General features: G+C 35.8%; 3 protein-coding genes and 1 long non-coding RNA gene across 4 annotated transcripts; 1 reads left to right on the top strand and 3 right to left on the bottom strand.

Annotated features, from left to right (window-relative positions):
* Positions 1-366: 366 nt before the first annotated feature.
* LOC118051271 (uncharacterized) lies at positions 367-12,511 on the bottom strand. The gene is made up of 19 exons (XM_035061905.2): positions 12,059-12,511; positions 10,708-11,374; positions 10,526-10,614; positions 10,299-10,397; positions 8,575-9,286; positions 7,404-8,447; positions 7,145-7,265; positions 4,797-6,631; positions 4,365-4,503; positions 4,099-4,219; positions 3,928-4,011; positions 3,030-3,497; positions 2,543-2,638; positions 2,103-2,267; positions 1,830-2,006; positions 1,160-1,273; positions 907-1,083; positions 760-804; positions 367-565 (listed from the first exon to the last, which is right to left on the bottom strand). The coding sequence occupies exons 1-19, from the start codon at positions 12,158-12,160 to the stop codon at positions 431-433; spliced, it is 6,390 nt and encodes a 2,129-aa protein (XP_034917796.1). The 5' UTR covers positions 12,161-12,511; the 3' UTR covers positions 367-430.
* LOC140954972 (uncharacterized) lies at positions 2,264-6,454 on the top strand. Its single transcript, XR_012168669.1, has 2 exons — positions 2,264-2,877; positions 2,988-6,454. It is a non-coding gene; the product is annotated as an uncharacterized lncRNA (long non-coding RNA).
* Positions 12,512-15,440: 2,929 nt separating the features above from the next.
* On the bottom strand, positions 15,441-17,461 carry LOC118051273 (flotillin-like protein 4). The gene is made up of 2 exons (XM_035061907.2): positions 16,267-17,461; positions 15,441-16,128 (listed from the first exon to the last, which is right to left on the bottom strand). The coding sequence occupies exons 1-2, from the start codon at positions 17,191-17,193 to the stop codon at positions 15,604-15,606; spliced, it is 1,452 nt and encodes a 483-aa protein (XP_034917798.1). The 5' UTR covers positions 17,194-17,461; the 3' UTR covers positions 15,441-15,603.
* A 2,738-nt stretch (positions 17,462-20,199) lies between these two features.
* Positions 20,200-27,241, bottom strand: LOC118051272 (uncharacterized). The gene is made up of 18 exons (XM_035061906.2): positions 27,047-27,241; positions 26,793-26,979; positions 26,514-26,670; positions 26,151-26,287; positions 25,793-25,896; positions 25,540-25,635; positions 24,790-24,883; positions 23,979-24,099; positions 23,694-23,893; positions 23,269-23,360; positions 23,141-23,196; positions 22,604-22,693; positions 22,411-22,510; positions 21,529-21,633; positions 21,364-21,436; positions 20,984-21,147; positions 20,714-20,768; positions 20,200-20,568 (listed from the first exon to the last, which is right to left on the bottom strand). The coding sequence occupies exons 1-18, from the start codon at positions 27,047-27,049 to the stop codon at positions 20,510-20,512; spliced, it is 1,893 nt and encodes a 630-aa protein (XP_034917797.1). The 5' UTR covers positions 27,050-27,241; the 3' UTR covers positions 20,200-20,509.
* Between the last annotated feature and the right edge of the window lie 644 nt (positions 27,242-27,885).

Raw genomic sequence — 27,885 nt, 5'->3', positions numbered from 1 at the left:
ATGAAAAATAAGGGAGAAAAAAAGAGTTGGCTTTTGAATGTAAAACATAATGTGCTCCAACTTGCCATGCATAGAAGTTAAAATCCTAAATGGGAATGGATAGGTTGGGATTTAAGAACAAGGGAGGATTACATCTCATTGTGTAAATCAGACTCACTGGAACTCCGGATGAACCCAAAAAAAAAAAAAAAAACCAGAACAACAATGTTGCTTTCGTTTTCAAAACCATAAAATTCCACATCATCCAATTATGTTCAGGTAGGAAAGCCTTGCTCTCTCCAAGCATATCAGGGCATACATAAGATACTTTTATGGAGATTATCATGGTGACCACCAGAGAATGGCAATGCTTTCATTTTCAGAGGCTAGATATTAACAACTGGCTTCATTGAGGGGGTTAGAAAAATGTTGTATTTACAAGAATTGATTATCAATTCAAATATCGTCTGCAGTTTTTTGAATTGCAAAAACAAGGGATCTTCTTACCTTCATCTTCATTGTTAAAATGGTAGTCATATGTTATCTCTTCTCCTGGACATATATCTCTCTCAGCGAAAAAAACCACCTGCAAATCCAGAAATAAACAGTGAAGCTCGTGCCCTAACTATACCAAGTTTTCTGAGCACAATGTAATGAATTTACAATGTATGATTTGGATGAAAGTGGCTAAGTTGTGTAATTCAGAATCTCATCTTGTCCAAGCTAATACAAGTAAATAATGATCATGAAGAATGATACTAGAACGGCATTTTGCTTTACCTTCTTTTCATTCCTCACAGAAATCACTTTGGCGACACAATTTGGCTGGTCATGCAAATTAAAAAAGAAAATCTAAGAGAAAGCAAACAGTAGAAAAAAAAATATATATATATATATATATATAATATCAAAAAACTAGACATTTACCAGACACGAATGGTTGACAAAACGAGCAATGCCCCCTTTACGTGTTGCATCAATTATATGCTCTTTGTCAATCCTGAAGAAGTAGCAAGCACTCTTGTATTGCAGCTTTCTTCCATACTCGTACTCTCTTTTATCAGCCACACGTTGCCCAACAATCTCACCCACATACTCCACCACCTAAGAATCATCACAATGCATCATGTTGTGCGATTGACAGAGTGGGGTTCCATTACTTTAGGGTAAAGAGTCAAACCATTGCACCGCGATAGATGAATCTGGATGTGTAAAGTCCAAGGGCATGAATGCCAGACTTATAAACAATCAAATATTTCCAACCCTCAGCTTGTTTATAACGAGCATATTCTTTCTGCAAGCATGGGGATAACACATATAATATCACATACGTTGCACCACAATTGTCTAATAATGTTGCAAAACTCCAAATGATATAAGATCAATTAACAAGCAAAGAAGAAAGAATTGAAGAGATATAGAAAGGAGGAAACAAGGGAGAAAACTAGAGGATGGGCCATTAAATAATTCCCGGTGATGCAAATGTGAGGGGTAAGATTTTTAGCACCGCAGTAATGCAAAAATCATTTATGTTTAGCAGAATAACATGGTATACTTTAACTCGAGAAAACATGAAAAGTCAGCAAGATCATGCTCAACTGCAAAACCTCCTTTGTAGGGATGAGCATCTTGTGTACATCCCTGATTTGCAAATAACTTGGAAACATCACAAACTTCATATATATAATATTTTCTGAGCCTTGCATGCTTATCATTGAAAGAAGCAACATGGGTTTGATAACAGAGTGAATCAGTTTTGATTCAAATGCCAACTGTATGTTAATGCAGTTAAAAACTTTAGGTGAAATAACTGGAAAAAAAATATTTGGTTGTCAGCAGATGGAACATACCCGACAATCATGCTCCACATCTGACATTGGCAACTTGGAAAGCCCAGTGCATGACTTCTGTCCATTAATGTGCAACCAAGCATTAAGCTGCTCCTGGGGAACAAGGCATCCACCCTTCCCTTTTGAATGACCATGAAGATTATGCCAAAAGCCATCTCGTTTCCGTCCCTTGTAGCCCTTGAATGACAGACAGAAAGGAATAAAATCATTGAGAGTCAAAAGAGTCCTGTGGAACACCCACCTACACCCACAAAGAAAGAAAAGAAAAAATACCTCAGTCCTGGCACAACTCTCTTCCTTTTCTCCGACACAACCTGTTTTATTGTTGGCAGCATCACATGCATATTCATCTGCTGCGTACCTGGCATGAAGTGCACATCTCCCATAAAAGCCAACATTTTCATTGTCTACACCTTCAACCTCACTTTGCAACAGGCCCTGTGGTCCATAAAGAAATTTTAAAGAGCACATAGAACCTCCAACAGCAAAAAAACAGGCCATAGCAGTTTTAAATGGAAACTGCTAAATTCAAGGAAATTTGAATGGGAATACAACTAAATGCAAGAAAGAAAATGACCACTGGCAGGACCAAGCCCGCAATCCAAGCCAAGGATGGATTTTTGGGGTTCAGCTCCCCCATGGGATCACAACCCTAGCCAATTATATATAATGGGCAATAATTTTTAATGCATAAACCGAATAAAGTAGAGTACCTTCTGATGAGCACACCAAGGATGAAATTGAACAGAGCAGTTCGCAACCCTGCATTGTATGCATGAGCCACCAGGTCGATTACACATGGAGCAAACCTAGGAAAGAAATGATAAACATGGAAATGAATACATCAATTGATATTTTAAATGAATAGAATGTGGTGGAAATTTTTTAATCCTACATATGGAGTTTGTTTTCTCGCATCTAAATAAACTTGAATCATTATGAAAAAAAGATGCAGGTAAGCAAAGTGTATTCATATACCAAGGAACTTAACAAGCCCACTGGCTCATTTGATAACCATGTGGCATCACCATGGGCTCTATCTCAGGAGGTAATGAGCTTGCATTTTTACGAGCTTAAATTTCCCAGTTAGGAAAAATATGGTTCAAAGTGTGATTATCTGTACAATTTATCCTAACAATTGCAACTTTGGAACTGCAGGCTATTAAACATACATCCTACAAGTTCAATTTCAATGTTTACCGTGTTTGCTCTAGGGTGTGAAGCACCTGACACATCAAAAGCACTCATGGTATCAACATTTGGGCATCGTGTCCCAGGAGTCCAAAGGCCACAAACCATGTGAACCCACTGCTTAACAGTGGAATCAAGTACTCCAGCTGTAATGCTGTTATGTACCTTCAGATTACTAACACAAGACAAGGAATTCCGTAAATTATTCAATTGCTTCTGCATATCAATACTCCAAACAGATGGAGTGGATGACTCGATATTTTCAGGTCTTAAAACTGGATAAGAGTTATTTCCATGCACAAATCCCGAGGCGTGCAACTTGCTAAATTCATCCTGCAATGTTATGGCAGAAGAATCTGAATTCTTAGGCCTGCTTTCTGTTTCAAAGCTCCAAGCTTTCAAAAGGCTCTTCGCTATTGCATGACTCCGAAGTGCCTGGGTCAAAGCCCCACCTCCATAACCACAAAGAACACAAACCTGGATTATAACAAATTAGAAGGCATTAGAAAATCACAAGATACAACATAGAAGAACAATGCTGATAAACACACAATAAGTAATAAAACTGGCTAGAGAAAATGGGGTGCATGAGTACAAAACTCCATGACAAATATAATTTAAAAGGTTTTTTTATTATAATGTCATTCACTAACAAACAAAAGCAACAGGGACTAAATCATTGTTCTCAGATGCTCTCAACAGATGGTTGAAAGGGGAAAGCGGGCAAGAGCAAAATCTCATTTATCATTAACATAACATGTGAAAAACTGGGAAGCAACACATGAAACAAGGAAGAAGTGTAGAGTGCAGAAAATGGCAAGGATAAGGAAAACTTTGGACAGAACAACGAACATAAAAGCGTAGCTGATAGTTAATTGAGAGTTTAACCAAGAACCATATTTCTTACAGTATATTTTGCACCAGTTCGGCAAGGTCTGCAATACCAGTGACCTTTAGGCACTCTGGAAATGCCATAGCAAGCCTGGTGTACCTACATATCAAGAAACTCATAAGTGTGACAGAATAGTTAGGAGAAACACAGAAGAAATTGATCTGAAATAATTTAACAGCTACATACTTTGATTAAACATTGGTCACACTCTAGTAAGCAATTAACTTCATCTTTATTTGAGCTCCCACAGACACAGCAGAATGAATCTGAATCCGTAGCAGACAAGTGCTCTCGCTCTAGAATATTTCTGAAACACAACCAATTAACATAAAAAATAAAAGAGTTATAGTTTCTAAGCAATGTCCCAAATTAAATATTACTAAAATCTGAAGCTGCACTAAATAGAAGAAAGGTTAGATTTATTAACTCTGAGTATTAATTTACTTGCTCACCTTTTGGCATTGACTTCGCCTGATTCATGTGTGCGACTATTAGAATCTTCAGAACTCTTTATAATTTTCCCATCTTTCATCTTTTGTCCACATTTCAAAATCTTCTTATGTGAAATCTTCACAGAACAGGAACTCATTCCTGGAAAAGAACAACATCAATGGAGTAAAAAAAACAGGAGATTTTGTTTACTGAAAGGAGCTCTCAAACATGGACTAAAATACAACTCTAGATTGAATACCAACAAACATGCATGCTCGCAAGACACATGAACTGGATTTCTACTCTAAGACAGCCATTGAAATTTCTGGTTCGTGGCTTAATTTTCAGAGTACAGTAATCCTTCTTACTTCTAGTCTACTTATTCTTCCATTGAATAGATGGAAACATATATCAGTTGAACGTTATAAAGGAAAAAAAAAAATCAAAATTACCTTTCAAAGTAAGTTCATTAAGGCTGCGTCTACGAATTTCCTTGAACTTTGGCTTTGACTGAGTGTGAGCACTACTGCCTAAAATACCACAACCTCCCTCAGTTTTGCCGTCTCCCTCTTTCTCTAACACCAACAACTCATCAGCAAAACGCTTGTCCTGTCCAACAGATGCAGTCTCCCTCTTTTTGACAGAATTGCAAAAAATCATCTCGTCAAAACCTGAAGCATCATTGCCTCCACTTTCTTTCTTCATATGGGAGGATCTGCATGCATTAGTCCAACCAAAGCTTGTCTTTTTCAACTCCCTCGTGGAAGTTATTGTAGGTTTTTTGTTTTTGGGAGGTGTGCATTTTTTTGCAGTTCCAAGTATCGTATCAAGAGAAACAATTTTGGCTGATTTTGGTAGATCTCCAACCATTTCTCCATTAGATATCTCACCATACTTCCCACACACCACTGGCCTTGGCTTCCTGTAACAAACACTCGACTGTTGACTCAAAGACACCTTCAGATGACTCACTGGAGCACACCTCAAAGGTTTTTCACCAACAGCACAAGCTGGCTCTATTGTCTGAGACTCTGCGCAACCATCAGAAGTCCTGCTTTTTCTGAATTTATTTCTGCCTGAAACCTCAATGATTTTACATGAAGAAGCATTATCAATTAATTCTTCCCCGTCCTCATCCTCTCCATCCCTTCCATTATAAAGTTCTTGTAAATCTCTCTTACGAGAAATTGGTTTGGATAGGGACGTTATAGACTTTCCATTGGAATTAGGTTTTATAGAGGATACACGAGAAGTGTAAGGCATTTCTAGGCCAGACGAAACAATGTGGGCATCTTTGGATAAACAGCGCTGATTGGCAGTTTCATCGCACTCAGGATATTTATCCTGCACTGCATGACCAGTGGTGCCTCGTGATGCATCCAGCATCTCTGGTTTTGTTTCTCTCTTCCTCTTTGCAGTTTTAAAGCCCCTATCAGGTTCAGGAGGATGATTAGTTTTCTCAAGAACAGCAACCTCAGCCTGGATTTGATTTCGGCCTCTCTTCCATGTCAAGGAATCCATGAGCTTAACCTCATCAAGAAGACTTCGAGATGATTGATTGTTAACGACTTTTGAAGATCCATCTTTCCACAGTCTTGTCTTACAAGTAGAGCCACAGAAGCCAGCACTTCTGTCACTTTCAACAGCATCGTCTGATGACCAGCATTTATCAATGCCTGATCCTTCATCAACTATAACATGTTTCATGCAGCTAGCATTTCCAGTAACAGCAATTGAAGAATCCACTTTGTTAACCTCATTTGATGCCTGAGTAACAGCAGGGGTAGAACATCCAGAAGATATATTAGATATTTCTTGCTCTCTGAAGGAGTCAACCATGTGCACTGCTCCACTGGAACACTTAGCAGCTGTGTCTCCAAGATGACCTGGTTCATGTTGTCGTCTGTCCAAGTTGCCAGCTGATTGGTCTACACGAGCCTCCTGGCAGGCTTTTTTTTTCTTGCTTGGCACATCCTTCCACTGAGAGGTGCAACTGATATTCTTCGGTGCTTGCCCCTTCAATTTTCCACAGTGATCTAAGGAAATAGTATTTTCACGTGGAATGAAGTTATCTTTAGCAATTTGTGAAGCCATCAAAGTAGGGATTTTTCCACCAACACCTCGCATAGGTTCTCTGAAGGAATTAGGATGATTACCACCTCCACATTTCCCTCCTAAACATTTTGTATGCGCTGCACATCTGCAGCAAGTTTGAAAATATTGCTTTATCTGACAGCAGCTTTCAGGCTCATTTGAATCAGTGATGTTGTGTTCATTCCTGCCAAGTCTGTGACATTTGAATACATAGTACTATTAGTATCCTGGCATTAAATCAAAGATACCAGTGAAATCCGCACAGCAGATATAGAAAAGCCAGCAAGTGCACACAAAAAACTGCGTGAAGTCACAACTACTGAGCTATATGTGAAGTTAGAGCAGCAAGACAAAATTGATGAGAGCAGAACTGATGTGAAAGAATGGGGGTAACACATTTGGAGCAAGTTTTTTGGTCAATCACCAGACCCAACAATCACACCCTAGTAATGATCCTTACTACTATGATATCAAATATTTGATCCACCTTGTCACTTGAAATGTTCACTAAACACTGACAACAAAAAAATTATTGATATTGCCAGCAAACTGTGGGAGAGTAATATCTGTGGATGAGACTAAAACCCCAAAAAGACATTAAAAGTTGCTAGAACGTTCAAAATCTTGATAATCAAATGAATGGCAATCTTAAAGAATAAAATGGTTACTTGCAACTTTAATCCCTACAACAAAAACATAAACTAACCTCAATGAGGGCTGTTCATTTTGAAGATGACCATGAGAAAGTTGACACTGCTTGTCATTTTCTTGACTATAAAATGGCCTTCCTTGTGTCAATGTTGAGAAATTGCACCAGTTGCTCAAACCTATATGAGCAGAAAAGCTTTTTAGCATCAAGAGTCCCCATCATGGCAGAAAAACTTCAACGTTACAACAATATTGAAGAATTAGAGGCAGATAATACAAACATGTTACATGAATACACACCAAAGTTTCACACTTGCCTGTCACATGAGCAAATTTAGCAACATCATCACCCATCTTAACAGCAGGAGTAGATTGGGTTGATTTCATGTAAACTTCTGAAACATTCTGTTTACTGATAAAATTAGTCTCATGTCGTTTTAATCCAGATGCTGCTGGTTCAAACAGAGAATGCTGTAGTTTGACACATCTATCTTGTTCTGGGTTCTTTCCAAGGGGAGACATCTCATGTTGCTGCTTGGATAATTCCAATATCTGCCTAAATGCAAGCAATCTTAGATTATCATCAAGCAAATAAGGGCTTGCACCAACTCCATCTTGTTTCAACATGGCCGGAGTCAGCCCTGAACCCATTGGAACTGCTTGTGATGGAAAACTTTGCCCAGAAACCATAGACGAACCCAAGGATCCAGGGAAGACACGATCAACAGTACCAAAGGAAGGAACCCTATCAAGATAGTTAGACAAGCTCCCAGCATCAGATGCTTCCAGTGGTATGCTAGACAAGTGATTTGGAAAGTGATTCTTTTCATGCATCATGGGAAAAGCAGCACAAATGTTTCCATTTATGACTTCAGAAAAAGAGCTTGGATTTTTCTTCCAATTATGCATTTTAGACACCAAATTTGTTTCATCGAAAGAGTTACCAGCAAGACACCCCACGCCTTTACCCTTGTCTCTAGGTCTGGAGAAACCAAACTCAGGGTCAGTCCTTTGCCTTTCTATACCATTTCCACCATTCAAGGGGACATTGCCTGGGTACTTGACAGCATGAGATTCACTATGTAATGTTTCATGCACAATATGCTCAGTGCTATTGACAACATTACTAGTAGATCTGGAGTATGAGGTACCCTCGAGTGGACTATTAAAGTATTTAAATGGTAAAAACACTCCGCTCTTAGCCACCTCGCCTTTAAAATTTTCTATTTTTCCAACATTAATCGTATTCTTGATTGCACAGCGTCCATAGTTCAACTGGTCTTGTTCCCTTGCAGAATTTAACAAGCCAGCTACATGAGGAAGACCTTGTCTGGATCCCCCATCTCCCCCACAACTGGTCACTGTATAATTCAGTGAATAATAGTGAATCGGTTACTAATCCATAATGGTAAAAATGATGTATGACAATAATGGACTAACACATACACTATAGATAACGAGTTAAGTAGAAAGATTGTTACAACACACCATAATGAATCATCTGCTCTCTGGTACTTGGCTTATGTGAATTCACAAGAGAGTTGCATGATGGTGGCCCAACTGCTGATAGAACTGGATTTCCTGAAGACCAATTCTGCTCATTTGGTTGCCCAAGCCTCAACTCTATGCTTGAAGAAGCAGCATCCTTGTCTATAATTACACAATCCTTTTCATCTTTAGCTCTGCTGACATCAGAACATCTAAAAAGAGTTCTTGCATTTTGCGGCGCAGAATTGGAAGTTGAAAAACTCCCACTCTTCACAACATTGTCAATATATGCAGATATGGACTGGCTACCATTCTCAGGTCCTTTGCCAACAAAAGTAGGCATAAGTGTACACCTAGAGATAGTGCTATCTGTCACACCATGTGGTGTGTTATTCCCCACACCATGTAAATTGCTGAGCAAGGTGCCAGCCAACCCAAGAAAATTGTTACCACCTTGACCATTTCTCTTTTGTTTGTCTAAAACGTCAAAAACTGGATTCTGGTTTAAGTTATGGTCTGCAAGGGGATTCTTTGGAAAAACAACACTGTCAATAGGCTGTCCAGACCTCACTAAACCTTCAGAAGACCCAACCAGATGATTGCAGTCAGAATGCTTGGACAGAGGAAGAGGCACACTGGATTGCACCAAACTAGCAGTCAAGGGTAATCCTTCAGGCCAGTCCCACCCACTCTGATCTTCTGGAACCCTGATCTAAAGCACCATAAAAACATCACCATCCAGTGTTCTCGTTGCTTCAAACACATGCCAATAAGAAATATCACCATCCAGTCTATGACAAACTACAATGTTAGAATAAACATTATGGTTGAAAGGCATCAATATAATGGGAAGCCAACCTGCACTTGTGTCTGTAATATATATAAATATGTATAAATATATATATGTATGTATGTATGTATGTATGGCAACATGAATTAAAGCAATTATGGCAACGTTCAAGGGCAATTGCAAACGCATCTCATGACAACAGTCTGCATCATGACACTGGAATCACGAAAGGCCAAACCATCTTTACATGCTGTTTTCACCTACCTTGATATCAAAAGGGTCCAAACCCCCCATAGATCACTTTTAATGGTAAAACAGTTTTTTTCCCAAGCATGTTATTGTCCTTGAAATATTTAATAATCACTCCAGCAATACCAAGCCTGTTCAGTCTATGACATTCACCTAGGCTTCTTTTCCATGACCAGGTTGTTGGCAGTCAGGCAAAAACATGATTTTTTTTTTATTTAAAATCACTGATATTTTAAGAATTCATATTTCCACCAATTGCATTATAAAAAATCTTCTTTTGTGAAAAGGAATGAACTCGATATCAACACTGAGCACATAGAGAGGAATCCTCCTACAGAACTTGTAGACAAAGAAATTAGACACTCCTAAGAGAATGTTATTGATTTCATATCTACACTAACCATCAAAATTCTCATATATGGTACTTGTGGCAAACTTGCAGTGCAGTATTGGTCTAATTGACTGGCAGATTTAAGATGATAAGTTCCAGAACAAATGCACTAACATAGTAGGTTTAATGCAATCACAAGCCTAATTTTCTATTCATACAAATTTAGCATTTCCCTGCATTTTATACACAGCACATGTCCGGAGAGATACAGGGACACAAGTGTGTGTGGACAATTTAGGCAAAAAATCAATTCCTTACAAGAAACAATAATTAAAAGCAGCATAAACATCATACCCCAAATTTCTGGAAGTAGAGCTTTCGCCACTGAGCAATGGTCTCTCCATTCTCCATATGAACAGCAATTCCAGGGTTAACATTCCATAATCCTGAATGCTGTGTAATAAAAGCAGTTAGATCAAAGCAGGAATAAATGCCAAAAGCTATCAAATGTGGTTGACAAGACAGCAATACATAACATAATGTACAAAACATGAACGTGATACAAGGTTGAAAGAACCTACCTCACAAAACTTGGATACAGACATGTGGAAGCAGTGACATGAGCAAAGAATGCCTAGGAGTCCTGTACTGCTCAGAAGTAGCTCTCCACCTTTCAGGTTGATTGAAATTAGATTCCAGGTGAAAGCTTGCAACATAATATTAATCAACTAAAAACAAGGAGCAACATGTATCTAGCACTCACTTTTACCCAAACAAAATACACGAGGGTTCTGGTTAGAAAGAGCAGATGAATTCTTAGAAACAGAAAGCTCTGGTTCTAATGCTAATTTTCCTGGCATTTGACAGTTTGTATCTGGGAGCTTTACAGCATTTGCAGGGTTAGTACTCCGCCACTCCCCTCTCAGAGAAGAGGAATCTTTTACCTTCTCATTATCAGAAACCTTATAATGGATGACTGCCTTAGCCAGGTCTGAGCTATGCATAGCAAAGTTCGCACCCTGGAGACAATGTTGCAGAACAGATTTGGAAGTAGATGCACACTTGGATGAAACAACTGGATTTGCTCCATTTCTCTGGTTTTGATAGCTTAAATTTTCTGATGGTATCCTACTTGACATCAATGGAGCCTGACTTCCAAAAGCATTAAACAATGAACCAGTGTCTTCAGAAGGAACCCTACTAGAGGCACTAAATTGTTTAGGATGTGGTAATTCATGGAAATCACATGGGGAAAATGATGCTGGGCCAGATAGGAGAGCCAGAAATGAATTTCCAAGGTCACAATTGCCTGAATAGGAACTTAAATTGGGAATATTGGAAACCATGGAATCCGGCATCCTTCCACACCCTTGTGATCTCAAATCATGTCCAGCATGAGGATAAAAATATTGACCTGAGTTAACCTCCAGCTGCATTTAACCAGAAGAGAAACGTTAAATAAGAATAACAACAATAATCAAAACCACACCTTCTAGCATGCAGGACCTTGAATCAAAATTTCAAACAATAAAAAGATCACATCATTCACATGTAAATTCCTAGCAACCAACAGGGAAAAAAAAACATAAACACAGAAACCCACTAATAATATTAACAAAAACAACAAGGTCACACAATTCACTGCTGTAGTCTAACTCTCCTTCTGCGATTTGAATGTTCATAGCATTCCAACATCTCTCACCCCAAAAAACTCTCTCCTCGTCCTCCCTCATTCTCCTTTTACACTCGCCCTCTGCTGAAAAACACTCAACCCTCTCATCACCAAACCTCAGCGGCCATTTGCCAACCTAAGCATATCACCTCCAACATTTCAAACAAATTCAAAATTATCTTTCTCAGCACTAAGCAGTAGCAAATGTCAAATATATTTACAATCTGTATCACAATTTCTTCGAGACAGAAAATAATTCACAAAATCAAATACAAAAAATTAAGATATAAAAAGAAAAAAAACTTCAAGAGTGCAGTGAAGGAACTAGCACACAAACACGAAGAGCAGTGAAAGAGAACTGTAACAAGCAAGAAATAATCAATGCGTGAAACCCTAAACTACAAGAAGACTACAAAGCCCTCACGCAATACAAAAAACAAACCTGATTTCGAGCTTCTTGAGGCGTTGTTGAAGAAGGAGTAGCCATTAAAGGCTGCTGCAGTGTAGCAGAGCTACATTTGACCTTCCACGAAGAGTCATCCATCTCTCAAAACCCTAACTCTCCTTCCTCAAAACCATCAACAACGCCTCTCAACGGTAACTAATTACCAAAATGTCCTCTCAAACCTCCATTACAGGAAGCTTCTATAGATAGAATAACATCAAAATCCAGCTGAGAAAACACTAAACTAGAGACGATTTTTCTTATTCTTCTTTTTCTAGAAAAGTGAAGGAGCTGAAAAGAAAAAGGGGGGGTGAAGCTTTAGCACAGAGGGACGGGGGGGCGGAGAGATGACTGTGTCATCTGATGTGCAGTTATTATTTCAAGGCAGGGTTGACTGGACAGTTTAAGTAAATATGGGCTGTTGGATTTTGGGATTTGGAGTTGGATTTTCTGATGGGGTGAGTTTGGACCGTTGATTGTGGATACAGCTGTGTTCTTTCACTCTTTGGTTTTTAAGGGTGTAAAGGGATAAGGAACTATGGTAAAGTGTATTTTAATCCTTGTAGTTTATAAACTTGTTCGTTTCAGTTTCTATTGAATTGAATTTCTCATTATCAAGATAACATTCTTGACATTGCTGTGATGTTGACACCTTGTAGTTCACCATTGATTGAGTTGTTTATAATTAGTGTTGAAAATGTTTAAGATGGAATAATTTAATTTATATATTTTTATTGTAAATGGGATAGAGCTAGAAGCATGAACAAAATTTAATGAATTTTATATTAAAAAAAATTAATGTCCATTGTTGAAATTATATTCAATTTTCAAATTTTTTATTTTATGTGTTTATTTGTATTAAATTTAATTTTTATAAACTACATAAAGATTGTTTTTTAAAGTGTTTTTAATTTTAAAATGCATCAAAATAATATTTTTTTTTATTTTTTAAATTTTATTTTTAATATCAACACATCAAAACAATCTAAAAATATATAAAAAAATTAAAACTAAAAAAAAATTAAATTTTTTTAAAAACACAATTAAACCACACCACCTTAAACATGTACCAAAACGGTCTGGAGGTGTTACAATTCAGTAGCAAAGTGAAACACGCAGTAAACTGTAGGTATTAAGATGTACTTCACGGATCACTCAATTAAATAACTGGAACACCTGGAAGAACTCTCACGAGGCTCCAAGATGGTCAGGGCACGCGAGCGCGAAAATTGGCGTGGGGCAAAAACGACAGGGATGAATATGAGTAGGACACGTGTTGGGAGATTATTAGCGAGACAGTGATGGTAGGAAAGGGGTGGGCTCCACCTAAAGTTTGTGTTTGGATAATGGGAGGCATGGTTCTATTCCAAGTACGGTGAGGTTTATCCCCACAATTGAGGAGGAGGAACTATCCTCGTCCCGGATAGTTAATTGACCTTTATGATTGTCTGGGACCTGGGCCCTTCAGGATCAGTAGAAGCTCATCATTGAATAAAAGAAAAGAGGAGGAAGTTCGCAGTTAAAAGTAAAATTGGGAGCAGTTAAAAGTAAAATTGGGAGTAAGTGCAAATATTTTAGTATATTCTAATATTCCATGCCTACTGTTGGTTATTGGATTAAGTATGATTTATCTACAATGAATGGACGTATCTAAGATTTTAAAGAAGTTAATAAAAAAATAATTATATTTTTAATTATATATAAAGAGACATAACCTATAGAATGTTAGCTTTTCATTATTGAAAGAGCATAGTTTTTTATTCTCCTCTCATCTTGAATTCTTTATGTATTAACTTGACAAGATTTACAAAAATATCCGTACAGTAAAATATCACTTTAGTTATAGTAATTGAAATGACACTAAAATAATTGATTCGAAAATAAAAAAAAATTCTCATAAGTAAGTTTCCATTTCCGATCTACATTGGTATTCAAAGTCATGATTTTTAATATTGTTTTTATGCAGTATATATATATTATATGAACGATATATGTAAATTTTGTGTTAAGAAATTATATTTATTGAGAATTTTTAATTTATAAAATTTTATGAAGTAATTTAGCTTATGAATTTGTCTTTTTTATAATTAATTAAAAAAAAAATTCTGCATTGGTAGTTGTGTAATTTTATTATCAATTCATGTGTAAACTAATAAAGGAAATTGAGATTTTTTTAAAAAAATATCATTTCCAACTGAATACAATTACAGTAGCCAATTTTGGACTTTGACAATTAATTAACTGTTACTTTGATGATTGATTGGTTTTTTTTTTTCATGCTTGATTGGGAGGAGATATCAACCAATCCAAATCAACTTTAATTATAAAAACTTTAATTAATTAATAAAACCTCAGTCCAATATGGAATGCTCATGCTTGAATTGGTAATATTAATAAAATCTTGATATTTGATGAGAGTCTGGGACTAACGGGTTTGCTCCCCATGTGATTTTAGATTTGAGCTACATGGTTGCTAATATAATAGCCACTGAAAACTTATATGGTCGTTAACTTCAGAGCTCGTGGGATTAGTCGAGGTACGCTCAAACTGATCCGAACACCCATGTTAATAAATAAATAAAAATAAATAAATAAATCTTGATATTTTAAGAGTCAATAATAATTAGATGGATTTTTTTTATTGCATGGTAAATTATCTTAAAATTTAAAAAATGGATGGGATTTTTTTACCCAATTTCACCTCTACTCTTTTTTCTTTTTTTTTTTCAGGGCAAGGGCAAGGGTGTGGTATTTGTGCTTATGTCGGAAAGGATCACAGCACAGTTTTTTTAGTCAATTGGGCATCGAGCATCTGATAGTGGCAGAATCAAACAGGGTGGGAATCTAAACCACTAGCAAAAGCGGGCTTACGAAATCATCTCGGGTGTCCGAACTTTTACTTTTAATATGTTTTCAAAAAATATATTTATTTTTTACAAAATATTAAATCAATTTTTTTAAAATGTTTGTCATGCTAATATTAAAAAAATTGTAAAAACTCATTTTAAAACATTTGCATACAAAAATTAATTTTAAAAAACATTATACACTCCAAACACACGCACTAAAATACACCAACTATCATGGTTACTTGGTGGCGTGAAGGTAGAATTTATTATTGTTATAATTATTATATTTTAAAATATTTTTAACTTTGAAATATATTAATATAATATATTTTTTATTTTTTAAAATTTATTTTTGATATTAATGTATTAAAAAAATAATTTAAAACAAAAAAAATTTAATTTTTTAAAATGCGGGGACACGCAGCTTAAACAAACACACCAGAAGAGTGCCAAAATTTGATAATTCAAGATCTTCTCCCCTTCCACCAATTTATAGCTTGCGTTTACATTTAAATCAGGCTTGATCTTCGAAGAAAATAAAGGAAATATGAGTGTTCCATTCATCTTATTATTACGAAATTACTTGCGATACAAGAAAAAAAGAACACACGCACACGCACAATCAACGGGAGACCACAGGGAGTATTCATATCAGCAAACTCGAGCAACAGAACCACACAAGCTCACCGTGACTCAGTTCACATTAGAGTGGCTAGAGTCTGTCAATGTGCCCATCCATGCCGGCGGTAGCATTCCAGTTTGGTCTTGAACAGTCTTGAACAAAGGTGGTAACATCTTATAAACCCCGGCAACCTCCTTCATTGCATTGCCTCCCCCAGCTCCGTCGTTAGCCTCGCCGCTGCTTCCATTAGTCCAGATGCTGATTTTAGGCTGCAACCCATGAACTGCATCCGCGTTAATCCTAGCAATCTCTTGAAACATTCCGCTGTTGATCATTAAGTAATCTCTTAACGCTGCATAATTGCCGCCTAATGCGTCTAAAACGGTGCGTATATAGACTCCCTGTGCCTGTGCAAGTGCCACGAGTCCTTCAGCTTCCTTTTGCTTTGCGTATAGCTCCCCATCAGCAACTTGTTGGCGAGCATAAAATGTTGCATCTGCTGTTGCTTTTTGTGCATCAGCATCTTTCTGCTTTTCATAGAGAATTGCCTCTGCTGCTTTCTGTTTCTTATACAGCTCCCAGTTTGCTTCTTGAACCTGTCAAGTCAAACAAATTGGATTGGAAATCGTTTCTGAGTTTGATTTACGTATAAATATAAGTTTAAATTGGTTTAGTTACAAGTTATCTTTTCAGAAATTAATTATATGGTAACGAATAGTATATTAATTAATTACCTTGGTTTCGTACTCCACGCTAGCCTGACTCAGAAACTCAGCCTTGAGCTTCTCAGTTCTGGTCAAAGCGTTCATTCTCTCCACCTCCCTTTGCAGCTCAGCCTCCCTCAGGGACACGGCCTTTGTTGCTTCCACCTCTGCCACCTGCGCTTCTTTGGACCAGCCAGCCTTCTTCTTTGCCAAATCAGCATTGGCCTCTGCCACCTCTGCCTCTCTATGGTTCTCATAAATCTTAACCTCAGTCTTCACCTTTATCTCCTCCTTCTTCCCATCTCCTTGCCTTTGCGTCGCAATAATCTTCGTTTCAGCATCGATTCTCGCCGCATTTTGCAGAGTTTGACCCTCCCTTTGCTTTGATCCTACCTCTCCCTTCATTTTCGCTTCTGCTACATCAACTCTGGCTTGATTTGCAGCCTCCATCTGAGTCTTTTGACCCAAGTAAGAGAAGTACTCGTGCCCAGGAACATCGACAAGTTGTTTAACATTAGCATTGTATATTAACAATCCAAATTGATTAAGTTCAAGCTGGACTTTCTCAAAAACTTCCTGTTTAAACTCTTTAGTTCCTTTAAAAACCTCTTCCATGGTCATGGAAGCAGCGAGTACTCTGGTCTCACCCTCGATGATACCCTGAACAAGCTCTTTAACATGGTTAGAGAGCTTGTCATGTCGAGAGATGAGCTTTGCATATTTAAGGAGGCTTTGTTCGTCGTCCACACGAGGGCCAATAGTGAAGACAGCAGGAAGAACAAAAGGGAGCTTCTCTGCACTCATGGCTTGGACTTCGAAGGTGTAGTTGACCGGTGAAACGTCGAAGACAGTACATGACTGGCCGGGAAGGATCCATCCCTTTTTGGCTAGCTTAATATCTGAGATACCAACCCCGGTTATCACCAAAAACTCGGACGGGCTAGCAACTTTATACATGGTTGTCAAGTGTATGAACTCGAATAAGCACAGAAGTAGGCAAACAATCAGGGAAGGAAAGGGGTGAAAGAGAATGCTGTGATGAACTTCAGAAAGATGAATATATACAAGTGAATAATATCATATGATCAGTGGAGAAAGAATATCATTGAGAAATATTTTTCCCGCACAACGAATATTATTGACATTAACATGGAATTTACAAAGCGGTTTCCATAGTTTTGCGAGGCATCAAGCCATAGACTTCTCAATTGTTATCGTTGTTTGAATAGTTTTGTATATATTTTCTGGTTGGTGTATGATTCCACGTAGTTGCACACCATTTTCATCATCTTGTTTTTCGTCTTGTTGACTTTTAGCCAGCCTGCAAGCAATTTGTCACAGTAGATCAACGAGCTTACTTGGGAAAAAATAATACAATTGAAATTTCTGGTTATTGGTTATTGGTTATTAGGTTAGGTTTCTTCCGTCATGAGAGATGAGTTCAAATATTTAAAGAGGTTCTTAAAAAAAAATTATATATATATAAGTACATAACTCATATAAAAATAAGAAGTTTTTTTTATTAAAAGAATATAGTTCTTTTTTTTTTTTTTTTTTCTCATCTTGATTTTCTGTATTAATTTTATAAAATTTGTAAAAATATTCATACTGTGTAATATTTTTTTTAATTCTAATAATTAAAGTAGCATGAAGCAATTAATATAGAAAAATATAAATAAATTATTATATTACAAGTAAATTTCCTCTAAAAACTACAGTTATGTTGACCAAATCGATATCGAGGTTCTACAGGCATGAAAAAACCAATAATAAATGATGCATGATGGGGAAAAAAAATAATAATAATGATTGGGGTTATATCAAAGAAATAGTCCATGGGATTTGATTCCAGGTGTATCGAGGATAAGATAGAATTGTTTCCAGGACAGAGCACAGGCTCTGGAGGGGCCCACACGGTAGAGATACATTTATTTCTTCATGAATTCCACTTGTACTTTGGCCATGTTCTCCTTTTTCTTGTCTTGTCATCTCACGCTATCAATCCACTTAAAGAACCAGCCTCTATTATATATCATCAACCATATTATATATCATCAACCTTTGTTTGATAGTGTTTGCCAGTTCACCGGATATTATTTAAAAAATATATATATTAAGATAATTTATTTTTAATATTAATATATTAAATAAATAAATAAATAATAAATCATTGTAGTCCTCATTAATCTCTAAAAGACACTATGGTTCTTATTTTTCTTGTTATTTTAATTCAAACTTTTAATCATTGGTTTTTAGTCATTTTCTCTTTTGTTGACATTCTTTTTTGGTTATTAATTTATATACATAAAGTATTTTAATCCAGTCTTTTACTTTTAATTTTGTATTTTTTTTCCTTTGTTTTTTTTTTTGTTAAAGTTTTTATGACTTTCAATTTCATTCTTAAATCAAATTTATGATTTTTGTTTTTTAATAATAATAATGATTTTAATTTAATCTATTTTTTTAATATTTTTTATTGTTTTTCTTGGTTCTTTTATCTAAGTTTTGATTATTTTTAATTCTATTTTTCAAATGAAGTTCGTTTTTTTTTTAATAACAACAACAACAATAATAATAATAGTGATTATAATAACAATAATAATTGTAATAACAATCATGATAATATTAATAATAATGATAATACTAATAAAAATAATAATAATTGTAATACTAGTTACAAAACAGCAACATTGAAATAGCAATGGTAATAACGACAATAACAACAACAAAAAAAAATTATTAAAACAATGGTGAGAATAATAATATTATCGATAACAACGACAATAATAATTGTTATGTTGGTTGTTAAAATAATAAAATTTAATTTATTTTGTTTTTAAAAATATTTAAATTATTTTTTTACAGTGAAAACAAAAAAAAAAGATAGAAAATAATTGTCAAAGCCTTTATTGAAATGATCAATCAGTCGCACCAAATAAAAAATGATAGGACATAATTGTCAAAGCCTTTGTTGAAATGATCAATCAGTCACACTAATTTCACCCCTGCTAGCGAGGATTGTGATTTTGTCTGAGAAAGGAAAAATGACCGTTCTACTATTGTAATTCAAAGTAATCTATCTCTTAACAATAATTGACTTCTGGCTTTTAGTGTTCTATTTAAAAAAAAAAAAAAATAAAGCTACACGCAACACAATCTTTCTCGAAGCCCTAATCAAAGAAAGCGATACAAGTAGTTTGATCGCGTCTTTGAAGCCCTAAAATATATTCTGGGTCATGCCTAGAAAGCTAAAAGCCTGGCCTACCAGCCCAAAGAAGGCCCATCATGAAACAAAACGAGCAGGCCCATAATTTAAACGAGTAGATGCGATGACAGAAAGCAAACACAAGACTAGAGAGTGCCAAATAAAAAAACCTCGGTGGTGACTATAGTTTTTCACGAGAAATCATTCCTCCAATGGGCAGAAGCCATGCAAATAAAACCACGCCCAGTACCCACATGGTTTAATATTTCTTCTCAAAAGGGCTGGAGCTTGGCTAATCTTAGCCAACCATTTCATTTACAAGGAGACTCCATCAATGATTGATTTTTGTATGAAAAATTTATTGACATTCCATTAATTTTTTTTTATATAAAAAATTCATTATTTTTTATATGTTTTAGATCATTTTAATTTTAATAAGCTAATCTTAAAATAATTTTTAAAAATTAAAAACACATTTTCATATAAAAAATAATTATAACCACATTTTCAAATGATTGATACCATTCAAGAATGAACGATGCTGCTCAAAAAATCATCTGTGAAGGATATTTCTTGATTAAAGAGAACAAAAGACTACGAACGAGAAGAACAACCAGCCACTAAGATGCTAAAAAGGCGACAAAATAACTTGGTTAAAAGCCCAAATCATTAGGTTGGAAAGTCAACCTCAATACAGTGCTTTTTTTTAAAATCAAATGACATTATTCATATATATATTAAAAAATTTGAAATAATACTTTGGACAAAAATTAAACAAGAAATCCCTTAACTAGGTTAATCTGGGTTGGACAAGATAAACCAGATTATAGACTAACCAGCCAGTCAATGTGTAAATCAGTTCAAATTGGCTAAGTTCCATGACAGCAAGTCATTAGACAAGTCAGGTTTAATAACTAAACTTTCCAAAATTGAAAAGGATTCCCAGTAGATGGGAAACTTTCAAGGAGAAACTGAAATTCTTTACAAAACAAAATCGACTACAAAAGATCATACATAAGCCAGCGGGAACACATTCACATAATTACATCAAAAATCAACACCTGGCTGTTAAGCACTCTCAACCGCCTCTCGTAGACGAGGGAACCGATGTGCCCACCGTGTAAATCCTGCAAAAAAGGTTCAACATATGAAATCTGAAAATTTAACTATGAACAAGTTCGGAAAAATGAAATCTGCAACGAGTTAAAGGCAGGAAGGCATAACAAGCAAATGGTTGAAACTATCTGATGCTTTCAAGTTTCAAAGACAGACCTGAAGTAACAATCTCGAGAAGATCTGTTTCTTCTCTAACTATATCAGACATATCCTGAAATGAATTCAATTGACAAACTTGTAGGTTAGTCTCATCAAGCAGTGATATAGTGAAAGGTGTTGCTTTTCGGAGAGGAGCGGGTGGGGCCAAGGCCACCTGAACACTGATATAATGAAAGGTGTTTCCTCTAGGAAGGAAAATGCGAGCCTAATTAAGCCCTTCAAGAAGCATTAAAAATACACTGTAACGCTTTTAAACATCGATTTTACCTGCTTACAAGAAGCCAAACTTCTTGCAATGATTTTATATAGATTATGGAGGGAGCTGTTGTCGAAGTTGGGATGATTTAGAAGAGCTTCCTCTGATGTATAATCAAATATCAGAGCACAAATGCTTGAAGCCATGATAATAACAGAAAGGTCATTTGCATTCCCTGAACAATCAAGATCAGAACCTCAGGTCAAGGAATAATGATGCATCGAGATCATAATACTTGTGAAAAGAGAGCACACCAAAGGATATATGACCCCCCCCCTCCCAAGTCATCTACATGCACACATGCATGCATGCAAACACGTGAAAGAATGAAATTCTGACTTTCATTAAATACAAGAAGATGACAATTTCTAATCAAAGCTTTATTATTTACCTGCCCAATATCCTATGGCCTTCAAAAGATCAATGAAGGTTGATTCATCCATTCGAAATCGCATTTGTTCTTTCTATTAATGAAAAAAACATAAGGTCAGAAAAAAGTTGCCAATAATGCACAACAACAATAAAAAAACTCAGGTTGCTATAAAGATAGCACTACCTTCAACAGCAAATTCAATACTGTATCACATGCCAAGAAGGTGCAGCCATCATCTCCAACCATGTTGCCACGTGGTCCAATCAACTTTACAAGGCATTCTGCAACCTGAAAAATGAATCAATAATGTTATTTTTGAACTTACAACTCTTTTTCCACGAGAAAAAGAAATTGTCTGCAGGTGAAAAGTTATGGTTGAATCATGGACAGCAGCTTGAAGCCTGTTATGAATGACTATTCAACCCACAAAAAATGTTATTTGCTTAAGAGAGGGGCGAAAGGCTAAACTCAAGCTTTCATATTTGTTTTTAGTACACCACAGATTGGACCAGTTTTGCCAAGGACTAGCCACTAAAGGAACTGCCACCCTCACTTGCTGCCCTCTATCACCCTTGTCCCAGCGCTGACTTTGTTTTAAAGTGGAAAGTAGGACGAGAAAAAAACTCCAAGCTAATGCAAACGGGCTTTTGCGTGTTGTGCCATTGTTTGTTCCCTTGACCATACATCCAAGAATGGAAAGACAATGGGATAAGACTACAGGAAGAAAATTTTGTAAGAGGCTTATTTACAAAAAAAAAAAAAAAAATTCATCAACTCAAGGAATGCTGCTGTACGACTGGATGGTGCATCCAATTGAATGGAGAAGGGGTAGAGAATATTACAGGTTAATAAAATGGTTTAGAATGGAGTAGGGTATTAGTGAATACATTACATTGCTCAATGATACATGTCCAAGAAATCATACCCTCCAAATGGTCTTTATATAAGGAACTAAGAACAAATTATTAATGGAAGAAAGAGCAGCTACATTAATCAATGTCATTATATATTCCAACAAAAAGTTGACCAAGAAAATACATTTAGCTGAAAACTAGACCAACTTACAGCTTTGTAACCTCCAGAAGAAATCAAAGCTTCACACCCTTCAATATCCATTGTAATTTGACACATCATTGGAAGTAGAAAAGATATAGAGTGAAAAGGGCTGTCATTCAAAATAATGTGGGCAAAGTTATTATCAGAGTACAATATTGAGAAAAGTAATCTCACAGCCTACTACAAAAATATATTCACAAACCTTGGTTCATCTTCACCTTCAATTGTCAGCATATAGTCCAAAAGCTCTCTAACTTTCTCTTTGCATGCATTGGGTGTTTCTGCAAGATAGCTATAACAAACAAAAACATTAGTCCACATATAGCATAAAAACAGCTCCTTTAGTAAATGCACTAGCAGAATTTGTCATCAGAAAATAGGTACTGAACATCATGTATTAAGAAAACCTGTCCACAAGTATTTAGCATCCATATAATTGAATGATAACTTGGAGTTGTGATTGGAGACAAGGCAGTACCACCTAGCTCTGGAACTATCTCACATTCAATATTCATGGAAAACAGTGTGTTGACACCACTAGGACGGTTGAGGATTATTTTAACATGGATATTATCAGTTCACCAGTTCATGGTATCAGTGTAGCAGGACATTAATTAAAGCATTAATAATGGTAGCAATCATTTCTTACTATTGCATTTTATTCTTCACACCACCAATTGCAACAAAACTAACATTGTCCATGTTTCTGATGCCAGAAAGTTAGTGGCATACAACATACCTCCCAACTACCCGTACAGATGCAAGAAGATCATTTCCTTTCTTTAGCCCATGCTCCTGAAGAATAACAATTGTTAAAGCAAGGGTAGGATGAAGATGACAGGTTTTAAGAACCAAAAAAATCATTACCTTGGCATCTTCTAGATACTCTAGAACTACATTAATTGTCTCGTTAAGCCCATTGATCACCTTTATTAAAGTTCTTTCACCAATAACACTACCTAGACAAAGTTAAAGCAAGAAGATTAAATTCCACATGGACAAAAAGCACATGGTGAAAATATGACTCTTGGAATAAGATGACCGACAAAAGCTAATGCGAGTTTAGGAATGGGAATATGAGAGTGTCATCAAATAAGCATACATGCTGTTCAAAAATAATGTAGTCAAAGCAAAAATAACATCCATCAATGAGAAGCTGATGCAAAATTCACTTGTATTTGTTATGATTTCCCAACCCGCTAAGCATATGCCAAATATACTTGATATTTGCAAACTCTCCACGTCAATTAGAGCATTATAACTCACATGCTAGCATATTAACTTTTGTTTACCTTCAACTTCATCCATGGTTGACGTCAATTTGATTACCCTCTCAACCAAGGAAAAGGCAATAGCCACATTTCTTTGCTTTAAGAGAATAGTTTCAACAGTTGTTGACGTATCCTTGGAAGCTTCATATTTCAAATAGGCCAGATCATTCAGCAAAACAGCAACCTCAACCCTTGCAGACTCCAAGACAAGCAGAAAACACCTAAAAACAAAATGGTTGAAGTATTATGGCATATTCCATAACAAATTACTTGTAAAAGAAGCAATGCAATTTAAACATAACATACCGGTCAGCGGGTATGGAATCTGGTAAATCAGGTAAGTTTGGCTGACCAAGCAGCCAGCCTTCCCCCATTATAGATATCACAGATTCAGCCAAAATAAGGGCATGGAGCTTTTCAGCAGGTTCTGCACATTAAATGGCACAAGTGAATTTATAATCTAAAATTAAAATTGCATGTTCTAAGCATATTGAATAGAAAAAATTGAATTCAATTTTTCATTATGCTCACTCATCAATCAACGATCATAAGATACATGGGGGAAAAGGCCCATTTAACTTGAGCAGAGTTCATACAATATCTAGATCCTATCTAAACTATAGAGTATCACTGTAAAGAGGGTATTATGCACAATTCCCTTATAAAAGATTGAAAGCAGAGTGGTCATGAGCTTAGCAATGATTATTTTAATTTACAATCCCATTTCAAATGCTCAAAGATGTTCCCAAAAACTCCACGACAAGTTTCAAGGTGTTCCCTAGCAATTTGTCACTGATGCCAAACCCACCCATGCATCAGGTGATTATTTAAAATACACCCATAGATTCAGGTATACCATTTCTAGTCCAAAGAGAAAAGGGAGAATCAAAGGGAAACAAAAATGCCAATGTTAGAGATCCCTCACAAAAAGTTAGCAGATGAAATAAATCCCATTCCAAAAATACATGCCAAGCTGGTTAAAGGAAAAGGTCACTCAAAGAGAAAGCTATGCCCCTTCACATTTGTCCAAGCACAGATAAGTTTTCAAGTCACCTAGAATGTAAGATAGTTGGTAATTTAAAAGAGAAATCATGTAAAAGGAGAACAAGTACAGTACCTACACGATTCTGTAAAATAGCCACAATCCCAGCACGCATATGATCTGGCCATTTGTTGCCAGCCATTGCACACAATGCATCACAAAGTGGTTTCTGAAACAGCAAGAAAATGACACAAACAGCTTTAGAATTGGAATAAGGAACTATCAACCCCCCCAACTTTCTCCAAACCAGCCAAACACCAAAACAGAAAATCTCAATGCATGTTGGTGATTGAAAATGATTGAGTTTCAAATATCAACAGCAGACATTAGTTATTTCAATTCCAGAGTGCACTAATCAAACCAAGAATTCTCCAAAGTTTCTACAAGACAAAAGGAAATTTGGACCTTCAAAGAACAAATAATGCAGAAACAAGGGACCAACAGACAAAACAATGAAGTAAGACACCATCTATGATATGAACTCCAACCTGTCAATTACCACTGTCATCAACATTCTGCCATTCAATCTTTAGTTCTAAAAAATATTTGCTAATCCTATTTTGATAAGGATTTCTAAGAGTCACATAAATTTGAATGCCAAGACAGATTATTGAGAGTTGTTTGCATGTTGAGTTTGGCCATTTTTTAAAGTTGTTTGCATGTTGAGTTTGGCCATTCAATCTAGGCTCTAGTTTCCTCTACTAATTTTTTCCCCATCCAAGCATGAAAAATTAGCTGCATTGGTAACTATCTAGTATCAATTATACAGTTTGGCTAAATGACTCCTTCCTGAAACATTAACAATTACGAAACATGATAACTTACTGAATACTTTGATGAGAAAATCTCGGATAGTAGATGAAGTGCTTCAAATTTAAGAGAATTGTGCAACAAAGCAAATTGTCTTGCTACTGTGGCCACCTGCAAGAGAAAGGCAAACAATCTTTACACATTTGAATCTAAAACAAAATAGCTGGAGGTTAAGGTCCAGTCTTCAAAGACTAAGAAAATTTAGCAGATAAAGAACTTAAAGTCATGAAAAGGATATACCAGATGCCAATATTAGCCTTTAGCTTACCATCATTGATAGCTCTGACACATAGGTATTGGTAACAACATCCTGAGATAGCCTGCTTAGTATAGACTGTACAATTTTCATCGCCAGCTCCATCATATGAGAGCCTGCAGGATTTCGCATGACTCATTCAGAATAAGAAATTTTGGAAGAAAATCCTCTATTTCACATGAAAAAATACCTCTACTTTCATTAGAATAGAAGCAAAGATGCTATAACAATTTAAACCGAGGAACAACAGTTTACCCACATAACCAGGTTGCAGCTAAAGGAATCGCATAATTTTTTTTCATTCAAAATTAACAACTACGATATCTCAAAGGCTTGCCAATGAAAGACATTAAAGAATAAAATTAATTACCATCAGGCAAAGAACTCATCTGAGAAGCTAGCACTTTCATGCCTCCAGATTCATAAAACGCTGTGGCTCCATCTTCATATGAAGTTGTTACCAGATATAAAAATTCATAGCACTCTTCAAGAACAGGTGAACCTGATCTATGATTCGAAAAACAAGCACTCGGTCAGCAACCGAAAATAATCAAAATCGCAAAATTAGTGATAATTAAGGCAACCGAAAAAACAAAATCCTGGGCAATATTTCATGAGAGGCCATTGTAAGATAGGTAGTTTGTGAGAACGTAGAACAAATCATTAGCAAAATCAGGAAATGGGGCAGATTTTCCAGCACTGTTTCCAATTAAGTTAAGGAAATGAAGCTTACACTTCCGGCATTATTTCCAAAATCAAAGGAATCTTCGAAACCATTTCTTTCGATTCAGCAATATCCGGCACGCGACAGAATGCAGCCAGAACTGTAACTGATAACTGCAGATACATATCCCTATTATCTCCTCCAGTAACACTTCCTTTACCCGTACCTAACCAAGTAAATAAAAAAACATACAAGGTAAAAACTCCTAAATTAACACTTTTAATTTCAGCATAATAAAGAAAAAAACCAGTAATTAAATTATTAAAAAAGACGAAGAAGAAGCGTTACCGGTTCTTAAGAGTCGGTCAAGAAAGTGGACACCGACTGCGTTGTAAACTTTTCGGAGAGAAACGAGGTCGTCTCCATTACAAAATTTGGTAACTAGGAGTAAACCGGCAAGGCGTTGCTCATCTCTTTCACCTTTCAATAGCTTCAAGCAATCGTCCAAAGACGGGGTTTGCTGCTGCTGTTGTTCCTGCGATAAGAGAAGAGTTAGAGACTCGGAAATTTTGCAAGATTTTGTGAGTGAGGGAGATTTTTACCATTAGGTATTCGGAAATTTTTAGATTGATTAGCTGCTTGACTTGAGGAGTCGCGCTGCTCAAATGCTTAGAGAGAGGCCTTCAAAATCAAAGCAGGAATGACTAATGAGAGTTGGTCGGAGGCTTCTTTCTAGAGGGGTCCTTACTCCATACTAACAGACTCTCTAAAGCTTTGAATAAAATTACGAGTTCACTCCAGGAATTCTCCTCAGTCCCTTTTCAGTAAAACAAAATAATTTTCCTTTTTTCCCCCCCAAATTTTCTTCACCAATAAAAAAACAGAAAATATGTTAATTTTTTAAAATTTAAAAACATTTTTTCAGCCTGGAATTTTTTTTAAAAAAATAGGTCCATGTTATACTCTTTTCCATTTCGAGAAAAATGAGAAAAATTGTGTTAAATTTAAACCTATTTATTATGATATTCCTAACATTTTAACATACACAAATATCCATTATTATTATTATTATTAATTTGAGAGAAATTTTTTGAGATACAGAAATAAAAAATAATAATATAATATTTTCCCGAGTATATTAATAATAAATTTTTAAACCCATGAAGAATATTAATTAAATTAAAATACAAAAATTTTTAAACCCATGAATCATATTAGTATCGTCCTCGTTTAGAAATTTCAGTATTTCTCTATTATATTATGTAAATAAATGATTTACTCTATCTTTTATTAGAATAAAATAATGTAAAATGCAACAATAAATTGAAATTAATTTTATATTTATAGTGGATAACTTGAAATAACATTTAAAATGTTAAATATACACCAAAACACTTTCCAATAACATTAAAAAGTTCATATTTTTAATCACGAGGGATAT

This window comes from Populus alba, chromosome 18 (assembly GCF_005239225.2).
Source record: "Populus alba chromosome 18, ASM523922v2, whole genome shotgun sequence".
Classification (NCBI taxonomy): Eukaryota; Viridiplantae; Streptophyta; class Magnoliopsida; order Malpighiales; family Salicaceae; genus Populus; species Populus alba.
The sequence above is the reverse complement of the archived record's forward strand: the minus strand, read 5'-3'. Positions and strand labels throughout refer to the sequence as shown.

Bases quoted from the DNA above. Each gene is read 5' to 3' on its own strand.
- LOC118051273 (XM_035061907.2), bottom strand. From the start codon at position 17,193: ATGTATAAAGTTGCTAGCCCGTCCGAGTTTTTGGTGATAACCGGGGTT. The intron at 16,129-16,266 runs GTAATTAATTAA...TTGACTTGACAG, and splicing joins GCGTGGAGTACGAAACCAAG to GTTCAAGAAGCAAACTGGGA.
- LOC118051271 (XM_035061905.2), bottom strand. From the start codon at position 12,160: ATGGATGACTCTTCGTGGAAGGTCAAATGTAGCTCTGCTACACTGCAG. The intron at 4,504-4,796 runs GTAATTTTGATT...GTTCTTTTCCAG, and splicing joins TAATGAACTTACTTTGAAAG to GAATGAGTTCCTGTTCTGTG. The intron at 805-906 runs GTAAATGTCTAG...TTGCATGACCAG, and splicing joins TTGTCAACCATTCGTGTCTG to CCAAATTGTGTCGCCAAAGT.
- LOC118051272 (XM_035061906.2), bottom strand. The intron at 25,897-26,150 runs GTAATTAATTTT...GAAATCCTGCAG, and splicing joins GATGAGTTCTTTGCCTGATG to GCTCTCATATGATGGAGCTG. The intron at 23,894-23,978 runs GTATGTTATGTT...TTTTGTTTTTAG, and splicing joins GATTCCATACCCGCTGACCG to GTGTTTTCTGCTTGTCTTGG.